Source organism: Aulonocara sp. 'chitande type north' Nkhata Bay, linkage group LG3 (genome assembly GCF_057382095.1).
Source record: "Aulonocara sp. 'chitande type north' Nkhata Bay isolate Kocher_YH1m ecotype deep benthic linkage group LG3, A_spYH_male_GT1.1, whole genome shotgun sequence".
In the NCBI taxonomy this organism is placed as follows: Eukaryota; Metazoa; Chordata; class Actinopteri; order Cichliformes; family Cichlidae; genus Aulonocara; species Aulonocara sp. 'chitande type north' Nkhata Bay.
In genome coordinates, this window is record NC_141346.1 from 44206447 (window position 1) to 44218216 (window position 11770).

General features: G+C 38.1%; 1 protein-coding gene across 1 annotated transcript; it reads right to left on the bottom strand.

Moving 5' to 3' along the window:
• Positions 1-1142: 1142 nt before the first annotated feature.
• LOC147335838 (uncharacterized) lies at positions 1143-8087 on the bottom strand. Its single transcript, XM_086286119.1, has 6 exons — positions 7882-8087; positions 7303-7827; positions 6058-7182; positions 4268-4455; positions 1296-3659; positions 1143-1201 (listed from the first exon to the last, which is right to left on the bottom strand). Exons 1-5 carry the CDS (start codon positions 8085-8087, stop codon positions 1411-1413), a joined length of 4293 nt encoding a protein of 1430 aa, XP_086142245.1. The 3' UTR covers positions 1143-1201; positions 1296-1410.
• Positions 8088-11770: the final 3683 nt, after the last annotated feature.

Consider the following 11770-nt stretch of genomic DNA (forward strand, 5'->3'; position numbering starts at 1 on the left):
ATATCATAGTGCAACATATATACATAATAGTGTTTGGGGGGTTCTGGTCACCCAGCTACCCATTTCTTGAATGGCTAGCATAATACAGGTTACAGGTCACCTTTATGTTTTATCTTTTTTCTTTAAACACTTGCAAAAGCATGGCAATGAGTTGGAAAAAAATAGAAACACAGTATTTACTGTGGAATTTTAGTTCAGTTTATATCATGGTGGAAATGTTTTTGATATATAGTTTATTGCATATAGTGTATATCATTTTTGTTTATCTCAATTTGTATAATCTTATAAACAATGGAGAAATTGTTGACTTTAGGAGGGGATTCATAAATGTATGGATAGAAAAGATGGCCATACATTTTTTTTAATGGTATCAAAATACTGTTATATGACAATATAAGTATATACTCTGCAATTATTCACAATACATACACTTAAGTATTATTTAACTACTAGAAGAAAACTTACTGCTGTCTCTATCAGTGAAGCTCGTTCTTTAAAAGCTGTGGATGATGATGTCAGCAAGTCAGTTATAAATATCCCATTAACAGATCTGAATTGCACTGCCTTTTTTTGTACTGGCTCAGCAGTTGTAGTTGTTACAGCTTTAGTGGTTGTGGGAGTTGCTGTAGTTGCAGTTGCTGCAGTTGTAGTTGCTGCAGTTGTAGTGGTTGTAGGAGTCGCTGTAGTTGTAGTTGTTGCAGTCAAAGTGGTTGTAGGAGTCGCTGTAGTTGTAGTTGTTGCAGTCAAAGTGGTTGTAGGAGTCGCTGTAGTTGTAGTTGTTGCAGTCAAAGTGGTTGTAGGAGTCGCTGTAGTTAAGGAAGTGTTGCTTGAACAAACAGTTCTGAGATATTATGAATTTTAAAATATGAGAATATCAAATATTGCTTACCTGGGTCACTGACAATAACAGACTCTTTGCTAATGTTGAAGGTCGTTATGTTTGAAACTGCATTGATCAAAACATTTTCAATCTCAGTGTTATTAGGCACTGATATAGATGCAAAGTCAATATTAACGTCACTGATGATGGATCCATTTCTGCAAAATAGAAAACATTGTTTACTTGCATTCAGTTATCGCAAATATTTATAACTATCATAAAACATTTGGTATATTGCATCAGTATGTAAAAAATAAATTGCCTGAATCTGATCACTCTCATTGAGCGGAATGAAGGAAATGTCTTGTAGAAAGGTTCGAGCTGCAGAAACACACACAATCACTGATCTTTGAGGGTGTATGCATAAGTGAGTGTAAACATTTAAATATTGCTTGACTTCAACAGCAAAACTTACTGTTAACACTGTCTGTCTGGCTCTTTCTGTAAATGCTGAAGATGATGAGTTCTCTAAGTCAGGTGGAAATGTTGCTCCAACATCTCTGAACTGCAACTGCTTTGTTGTAACAGCCTCAATAGTTGTAGTTCTTACAGTTGTAGTGGTTGTAGGAGTAACTGTGGATGCGTTTGTTGGGGTAGTGATGATTGGTGTTGTAGCATTCACAGGTGTAGTTGAAGCTGTTGTAGACACTGTAGTTGTATTTGTTCCTGGTGTGGTGTTTGTAAGATTTGCTATGGTTGCGTTTGTAGGGGTAGTCATCATTGGTGTTGTAGCATTCACAGGTGTAGTTGAAGCTGTTGTAGACACTGTAGTTGTATTTGTTCCTGGTGTGGTGTTTGTAAGATTTGCTATGGTTGCATTTGTAGGGGTAGTCATCATTGGTGTTGTAGCATTCACAGGTGTTGTTGAAGCTGTTGTAGACACTGTAGTTGTATTTGTTCCTGGTGTGGTGTTTGTAAGATTTGCTGTGGTTGCGTTTGTAGGGGTAGTCATCATTGGTGTTGTAGCATTCACAGGTGTTGTTGAAGCTGTTGTAGACACTGTAGTTGTATTTGTTCCTGGTGTGGTGTTTGTAAGATTTGCTATGGTTGCGTTTGTAGGGGTAGTCATCATTGGTGTTGTAGCATTCACAGGTGTTGTTGAAGCTGTTGTAGACACTGTAGTTGTATTTGTTCCTGGTGTGGTGTTTGTAAGATTTGCTGTGGTTGCGTTTGTAGGGGTAGTCATCATTGGTGTTGTAGCATTCACAGGTGTTGTTGAAGCTGTTGTAGACACTGTACTTGTATTTGTTCCTGGTGTGGTGTTTGTAAGATTTGCTGTGGTTGCGTTTGTAGGGGTAGTCATCATTGGTGTTGTAGCATTCACAGGTGTTGTTGAAGCTGTTGTAGACACTGTAGTTGTATTTGTTCCTGGTGTGGTGTTTGTAAGATTTGCTGTGGTTGCGTTTGTAGGGGTAGTCATCATTGGTGTTATAGCATTCACAGGTGTAGTTGAAGCTGTTGTAGACACTGTAGTTGTATTTGTTCCTGGTGTGGTGTTTGTAAGATTTGCTATGGTTGCATTTGTAGGGGTAGTCATCATTGGTGTTGTAGCATTCACAGGTGTAGTTGAAGCTGTTGTAGACACTGTAGTTGTATTTGTTCCTGGTGTGGTGTTTGTAAGATTTGCTGTGGTTGCGTTTGTAGGGGTAGTCATCATTGGTGTTGTAGCATTCACAGGTGTTGTTGAAGCTGTTGTAGACACTGTAGTTGTATTTGTTCCTGGTGTGGTGTTTGTAAGATTTGCTATGGTTGCGTTTGTAGGGGTAGTCATCATTGGTGTTGTAGCATTCACAGGTGTTGTTGAAGCTGTTGTAGACACTGTAGTTGTATTTGTTCCTGGTGTGGTGTTTGTAAGATTTGCTGTGGTTGCGTTTGTAGGGGTAGTCATCATTGGTGTTATAGCATTCACAGGTGTAGTTGAAGCTGTTGTAGACACTGTAGTTGTATTTGTTCCTGGTGTGGTGTTTGTAAGATTTGCTATGGTTGCATTTGTAGGGGTAGTCATCATTGGTGTTGTAGCATTCACAGGTGTAGTTGAAGCTGTTGTAGACACTGTAGTTGTATTTGTTCCTGGTGTGGTGTTTGTAAGATTTGCTGTGGTTGCGTTTGTAGGGGTAGTCATCATTGGTGTTGTAGCATTCACAGGTGTAGTTGAAGCTGTTGTAGACACTGTAGTTGTATTTGTTCCTGGTGTGGTGTTTGTAAGATTTGCTGTGGTTGCGTTTGTAAGGGTAGTCATCATTGGTGTTATAGCATTCACAGGTGTAGTTGAAGCTGTTGTAGACACTGTACTTGTATTTGTTCCTGGTGTGGTGTTTGTAAGATTTGCTATGGTTGCATTTGTAGGGGTAGTCATCATTGGTGTTGTAGCATTCACAGGTGTAGTTGAAGCTGTTGTAGACACTGTAGTTGTATTTGTTCCTGGTGTGGTGTTTGTAAGATTTGCTATGGTTGCGTTTGTAGGGGTAGTCATCATTGGTGTTGTAGCATTCACAGGTGTAGTTGAAGCTGTTGTAGACACTGTAGTTGTATTTGTTCCTGGTGTGGTGTTTGTAAGATTTGCTGTGGTTGCGTTTGTAGGGGTAGTCATCATTGGTGTTGTAGCATTCACAGGTGTAGTTGAAGCTGTTGTAGACACTGTAGTTGTATTTGTTCCTGGTGTGGTGTTTGTAAGAGTTGCTATGGTTGCGTTTGTAGGGGTAGTCATCATTGGTGTTGTAGTGCTCACAGTTGTAGGTAAAACCACTGTAAATGCCAAAAAAAATGAAAAGAGGTGTTGCTTGAACAAAACAGTTCTGAGATATTATGAATTAAAAAATATGATAATATTAAATAGTGCTTACCTGGGTCACTGACAATAACAGACTCTGTGCTAATGTTTAAGGTCGTTATGTTTGGAGCTGCATTGATCAAAACATTTTCAATCTCAGTGTTATTAGGCACTGATATAGATGCAAAGTCAATATCAACGTCACTGATGATGGATCCATTTCTGCAAAATAGAAAACATTGTTTACTTGCATTCAGTTATCGCAAATATTTATAACTATCATAAAATATTTGGTATATTGCATCAGTATGTAAAAAATAAATTGCCTGAATCTGATCACTCTCATTGAGCGGAATGAAGGAAATGTTGTCTTGTAGAAAGGTTCGAGCTGCAGAAACACACACAATCACTGATCTTTGAGTGTCTATGCATAAGTGAGTGCAAACATTTAAATATTGCTTGACTTCAACAGCAAAACTTACTGTTAACACTGTCTGTCTGGCTCTTTCTGTAAATGCTGAAGATGATGAGTTCTCTAAGTCAGGTGTAAATGTTGCTCCAACATCTCTGAACTGCAACTGCTTTGTTGTAACAGCCTCAACAATTGTAGTTGTTACAGTTGTAGTGGTTGTAGGAGAAACTGTGGTTGCGTTTGTTGGGGTAGTGATGATTGGTGTTGTAGCGTTCACAGGTGTACTTGAAGCTGTTGTAGACACTGTAGTTGTATTTGTTCCTGGTGTGGTGTTTGTAAGGTTTGCTGTGGTTGCGTTTGTAGGTGCAGTCATTGTTGTTGTAGTTGAAGCCACTGTAAATGCCAAGAAAAGGAAACAAAGTGTTGCTTTAACAAACAGTTCTGAGATAATATGAATTAAAATGTGATAATATTAAATAGCGCTTACCTGGGTCACTGACAACAACATTGGTAATGTTGAAGGCTGTTATGTTTGGAGCTGCATTGATCAGAACATTTTCAATGTCAGTGTTATTTGGCGCTGATGTAGATGCAAACTGAATGTAGATGTCAGTGATGATGGATCCATTTCTGCAAAATCAAGCCAAATATTGTTTTACTTGCATTAATTCTTTGTGTATTATGTATTATATGTAGTCATCAAACAAAAAATAAATTACCGGAATCCAGTCACTTCCATTGAGTTGTATGAAGAAAATGTTTTATTGTAGATCGGTTCAAGCTGCAGAAACACAAACAATCAAAGATATGTGAGTCCATATGCTAAAGTGAATGCATGCATTTAACCACTTTTTGACTTCAAGAGAGAAAACTTACTGTTGTCACTATCAGTGATGATCTATTTTTAAATGCTGGAGATGATGAGATCAGCAAGTCAGCTGTAAATGTCTCTCCAACCGATGCGAACCGCAACAGCTTTGTAAAAACTGGCTCAGCAGTTGCAGTTGTTACAGGTGTAGAAAACAAAGAGGAAGAAAAAAGCAGTTAAAAACAAAGTCATTTTTCATGATGCTCTCTTGTTTCTATACATTGGTAAATCTAATTTAAAGTACTCTTTCTGCTGTTTAGCACATTAAATAATTATGTTTATTTCATCATTCTCTGAGAATGATGAAATAAATAACTACACAGACTATATATCAAACTATATCAAATTGAATGTGATATATTAAATATGAATAGCTATATTGCTTTGTTTAAAAAAAAATCCTTTGGGAATCACATGTGTGATTTCTGTTTACTCACTGTTTATTTGGGTTGCTACGACAGATGCTGGACTGATACTGATGTTGAAAGTGTTGTTGGGGTTAGACACCGCTTCAACTAAGGTTTGTTGAACAGCTTCAGCTTCTGGGATTTGTGCAGGTGTTATTGTGTTGTTAAACACAACCTGCACTTCTGCTTCAGTATCAGATGCTCGTGTTCTGGTCCCAGCTTGTCTAAAGAAAAAGAAGAAGAAAACACTCAATTCTTAATGAAATATGTTAAATTAACATTAATTATTTGCAATTACTGTTAATAAGATTAGTGTTGTCATAAATGAACAAAAGTAAAAATCTTACCTGAATGCTATGACAATAACACGGCTGAAAAGCAAACCATATCGAGCTCTATAGATGACTTCATACTGTGTGGAGCAAAGAAGTAGAAATTAATTAATTAATTCAAATCAGCTGGAATCTTAACAACACTTCAAAATGAATCTCAGTATTTTACTCACCACTACTACCACTTCTGTCGCAAGTGCTATAAATTCTGGACTAGTTTTATCTTTGAGTTGAGGCACAAAGGGTTTAACCAAAACTGCTGCAAGAACAACAACTGGTGTACGAACTACCGCCACTGCTGCTGCTGTTGTTGTTGTTGTTGTTGTTGTTGTTGTTGTTGTTGTTGTTGTTGTTGTTGTTGTTTTTTCTGTTGTTGCCACAGTTGAACCATTTGTTGTTACTGCTGCTGTTGAACCAGTTGTTGTTGCTGGTGTTGAACCATTTGTTGTTGTTGCCGCAGATTGTGTTGTCGTTGCCGCAGTTGAAACAGTAGTTGTTAATCCAGGTGTTGTTATTGAAGCAGGTGTTGTTGTTGCTGGTGTTGAACCAGTTGTCGTTGAAACAGGTGTTGTTGTTGCCGCTGTTGAACCAGTTGTTGTTACTGTTGTTGAACCAGTTGTTGTTGCTGGTGTTGAACCAGTTGTTGTTGAAACAAGTGTTGTGTTTGTTGGAGTTGAACCAGTTGTTGTTGAACCAGGCGTTGTTGCCGCAGTTGAACCAGTTGTTGTTGCTGTTGTTGAACCAGTTGTTGTTGCTGCTGTTGAACCAGTTGTTTTTGAAACAGGCGTTGTTGTTGAAGCAGTTGAACCAGTTGTTGTTGAAACAGGCGATGTTGTTGCCGCAGTTGAACCAGTTGTTGTTACTGTTGTTGAACCATTTGTTGTTGTTGCCGCAGATTGTGTTGTCGTTTCCGCAGTTGAAACAGTAGTTGTTGATCCAGGTGTTGTTATTGAAGCAGGTGTTGTTGTTGCCGCAGTTGAACCAGTTGTTGTTACTGTTGTTGAACCAGTTGTTGTTGCTGGTGTTGAACCAGTTGTTGTTGAAACAAGTGTTGTGTTTTTTGGAGTTGAACCAGTTGTTGTTGATCCAGTTGTTGTTGTTGAACCAGGTGTTGTTGTTGCCGCTGTTGAACCAGTTGTTGTTGATCCAGGTGTTGTTGTTGAACCAGGTGTTGTTGCTGCTGCTGTTGAACCAGGTGTTGTTGTTGCCGCTGTTGACCCAGTTGTTGTTGCCGCAGATTCTGTTGGTGTTGCTGCAGTTGAACCAGTTGTTGTTGATCCAGGTGTTTTTGTTGAACCAGGTGTTGTTGTTGCTGCTGTTGAACCAGTTGTCGCTGAACCAGGTGTTTTTGTTGATACAGTTTCTGGTATTGTTGTTGATGCAGTTGAACCAGTTGTTGTTGTTGCCGCAGTTTCTGTTGTCGTTGCCGCAGTTGAACCAGTTGTTGTTGATCCAGGTGTTCTTGATGATCCGGTTTCTGGTGTTGTTGACGCAGTTGAACCAGTTGTTGTTACTATTGTTGAACCACTTGTTGTTGTTGCCACAGATTCTGTTGTCGTTTCCGCAGTTGAACCAGTTGTTGTTGATCCAGGTGTTGTTGTTGCATTAGGTGTTATTGTTGCTGCTGTTGAACCAGTTGTTGTTGCTGTTATTGATCCAGGTGTTGTTGTTGAACCAGGTGTTGTTGTTGCAGTTGAACCAGTTGTTGTTACTGTTGTTGAACCAGTTGTTGTTGTTGCCGCAGTTGAACCAGATGTTGTTACTGCCGCAGTTGAACCAGTTGTTGTTGCTGCTGTTGAAGCAGGTGTTGTTGAACCAGTTGTTGTTGCTGCAGCTTCTGTTGTTGTTGCTGCAGTTGAACCAGTTGTTGTTGCCGCAGTTTCTGTTGTTATTGATGCAGTTGAACCAGTTGTTGTAGACGCAGTTTCTGTTACTGTTGGGGCAGTTGAACCAGTTATTGTTGCCGCAGTTTCTGTTGTTGTTGCTGCAGTTGAACCAGTTGTCGTTGCCGCAGTTGAAGCAGGTGTTGTTGAACCAGTTGTTGTTGCTGCAGATTCTGTTGTTGTTGCCGCAGTTTCTGTTGTTGCTGCCGCAGTTGAACCAGTTGTTGTTGTTGCCGCAGTTGAAGCAGGTGTTGTTGAACCAGTTGTTGTTGTTGCTGCAGATTCTGTTGTTGTTGCCGCAGTTTCTGTTGTTGTTATTGCAGTTGAACCAGTTGTTGTTGCCGCAGTTTCTGTTGTTATTGATGCAGTTGAACCAGTTGTTGTAGCCGCAGTTTCTGTTGTTGTTGTTGTTGCCGCAGTTTCTGTTGTTGTTACTGCAGTTGAACCAGTTGTTGGAGCCGCAGTTTCTGTTGTCGTTGCCGTAGTTTCTGTTGTCGTTGCCATAGTTTCTGCTTTTGCAACAGCAACTGAGCATATGGACAATAACATTTCGTTTTTCCTCTTTCTGAGACCTGTATTATGATTTTTTGTAATGTATTCAGTTACTTACCCAAAATGGTTAACAAAACAGTCAAGCCTCGACCAGCACTCATTGTGGCCTGAAATATTTGACAATGTGCATATTTGTTATAAATTGCAAGTTGTTATTATTGATAAGTGTGTATTCATGGACTTGCTGTTTATTTTTCTCTTTCCAGGCACTTTGCCAATGCATGTTTGGGATCAGTGTCACGGTGAAAAATTAAACTGTTGCCAATCAGACACTTTCCAGATGGTATTGCGTGATTGATCAAAATCTGATAGTACTTTTCTGCATTCATAATTTCATAGGTTTTGACATGATCTCAAACACCATTCACCTGAAATGGACTCAGGTGGATAGGCATAAGTCAAATTGTCTTTGGCATTTTTAGAATATTAAAGAAAATGGAACAAATTTTATTTATTTATTTATTATTTGACAGTAACAAAGTCATTTATACTCCTAGATAAATCTGCCTACATAAGAAGTAGTTGTCTGTTACGCACTGCCTCCACTAACCCCTGCAACCCCCAAAAGTGGAAAATTGTGTACATGGATCTCCAAAAGTTGATTCTGTTCATCTGGACATAGCGTTTTGTGGGAGAAACGTTTCGTCACTCATCCAAGTGACTTCTTCAGTTTCAGCTGACTGCAGGTTTCCCCAATCTTATAAACAGTACATTTGCATAATGACTGACTTTTGGAGATTTACTGTCCTGGATGATTGAGAATGCATCAGGATGTGTACATGGATATTAAAGTGAGACTGGGCTGATGAAAATATGTGTTCTGGGACACAAAAAGAAGGTTGGAAAGTTTCTAATTCAGAAATTTGTGACCAGAAAACAAATCTATATTCTAAAAGTTGTGATATAACAGAAAACAAAGCAACTTCAGTTTATTAATTTAACTTGTTGTTAATTTAAATTGTTTTTTCTAATAATATTATATATTTTGTAGTATATACTATGTCATACAAACTGGAAATAATAATCATGCAATTTTTTTAAACTTTTACAAGGTACTATTTAGATCATTATTAGGAGCCAGTGAAGTAAATTTTTAAGGCTTGGTTTAAGTTTAAAAACACTACCTGCAGTGAGCTTGTATGTAAAAAAAAAAAAAAAAAAAAAAACCCAAATCACAATAGAACTATTTTTCCATTATTATTTTAGGTTAAATGTAATAAATGAAAATAAATGACAATAACTAATGCACAATCAATTTCAAATCAAAATGCCTAGCACAAACTCATTACATATAGATCATAGACATAAAAATGTCCTTACCCCAGGGCTGTAATTCTTAGAATCCTTATTATGCCTCCCCTGTGCCTTTCTGATCTCGTCTGTTGCCAACCGTTTGTTCAGGTGTTATATATTTGCTTCACAAGTATGTGATGTGTACGCACAATTCTATTGAAACGTTTTGAACCAGCAGTTGAAGATGAAAAGATTAAAAAAAAAAAATTTTAACATTCCCGAACAGCATTAAGTCAGGTTCATGAGCCAGTCAGCAGCGTTGTTAGTCACCTTTCCACTGACGTGAACTAATCAGATGTCATAACATTATGTCTTTCACAGACTGACCTCTGATCCTTTGAATTAAAATATTTTGGCTCAATAATCCGAAAAGGCATAAAATATATAACAAGACTTCTGAGGTTAACCGTATATATTTCCACAAATCTTTAACAGAATGCTTCATTAAATTAAAGACAAGCAGACAAGCAGATGATATCTATCTTGTAACTTCATCTTTGGCTTTCACCTTGGAACAGTAGACAAGTATTTTCAAAATGCATTCAGTACACATTGCAATGTTATCTTTTTAAACAATCCACTGACTATCAATGTGAGATCTACTGGCCAAAAATGAAACCAGAAATGCACAAAATCCCTGTCTTTATGTTTGTCTGTTTCTCTTCATGTTCACCTCCTTGGGAGCTGAACATCTAAGTCTCTCAAACAGCTACATCTTATCCCTGGAAGGTTCCTATTCATATCAGACATGATGGCATCTTCATTATGTAGAGCTATAGGTATTTTATGCACCTAGAACACCCTATAAAAGCATCATACCATTTTCATTTGATGACAATAGTATCACATTTATATACACAAAACAGGATTTTTATATATATATATATATATATATATATATATATATATATATATATATTGGATATATTACAATGCAACACATTGCCTGGCATTCACCTTACTATAGACTAAAATGACAGTCTATAGTGTTTGCGTGGGTTCCCTCCGGGTACTCCGGCTTCCTCCCACCGTCCAAAGACATGCAGCTTGTGGGGATAGGTTAATTGGATAATCCAAATTGCCACTAGGTGTGAATGTGAGTGTGAATGGTTGTCTGTCCCTATGTGTTAGCCCTGCGACAGACTGGCGACCTGTCCAGGGTGTACCCCGCCTTTCGCCCTATGACAGCTGGGATAGGTTCCAGCGCCCCCCGCGACCCTGAAAAGGATAAGCGGAAGCGAATGGATGGATGGATGGATGGATGGATCTTGCTTTTCCCAGTTCTAGCTTCACTTGGTTCTGGTTAGTACCCCTGTTTTCCATCCCCTATTAGTTTGAACCCTCCTGTTACATTCTGATCTTTCTCGGTGTGTTTGTTACTCTGCTGTCAGTTCAGCTCAGGAAGTCATAGAATTCATCCTAGGCACCTTATTTAACATAATTGTTTAACATTTTGTTTATTTTTCATGTAGAGTGCTGTGTGGCAGGCAGAAGGGAGGTGGACCCAAAATGCAGGACTCTTGGAGACAGGACTTAAACTCAAAACACAGATTTATTGCTGGAAATCACCCTACATAAGAATGTATTTCACAAAAGAAAAACAAAACCTCAAACACGAAACTAGACTTGACTGGACTGGAGAAACAAAAACTAGAAAAAACAACCAGGACCATAACAAGACCACACAGCAAAATGAGAGCACAATACGATAAAGGGCAAAGGCAAACGCAGGGCTTAAATACACAGTGGAGTAAGCAGGGAATTGGAGACAGGAGGGAAACACAGCTGGGAGAAATTAGAGCTAACGAGACAAGGGAAACAAAACTAGACACACTGAAACGAGACAGGCTTTCAAAGTAAAACAGGAAACATGACAAGCACAGACTTGACACTGAACTAAACCTGCACTAAACACAAGGGCACAAGAACAAAACCTAACTCTACCTAACTAAACTCTTAACCAGAATTGAACTGAAACATAAAATAGTAGTAATCAAAACAGCACAACTAGAGAATCAGAGCATAAATCATATAGAATAATATCAAAATATCAAGAAACTGAAAATGCTGAGTCATAATGAACCAGAACCATGGAAATTTTGTTTATTAGGTTTGTTGTTTTATGAAATAAAACCAAATCATTACTACAGCCACACAAACAATATTTCAAATTCATGTTGTCATTTTTAACAGTTGTCAAAAGTGAAACAAAATAAATATATTTTTAAGGGGTTTTTGTAAGCCAGTTTAACTGGAATCTTGTATTATCTGTTTTGGTAAGCTCCATTCTTCCACAGACCTGTACAAAACTGTTCATTGATTTAACTGGTTCTTGCTTTGGATAATAAAAATCTTCTTGTAGAGTATTCATAT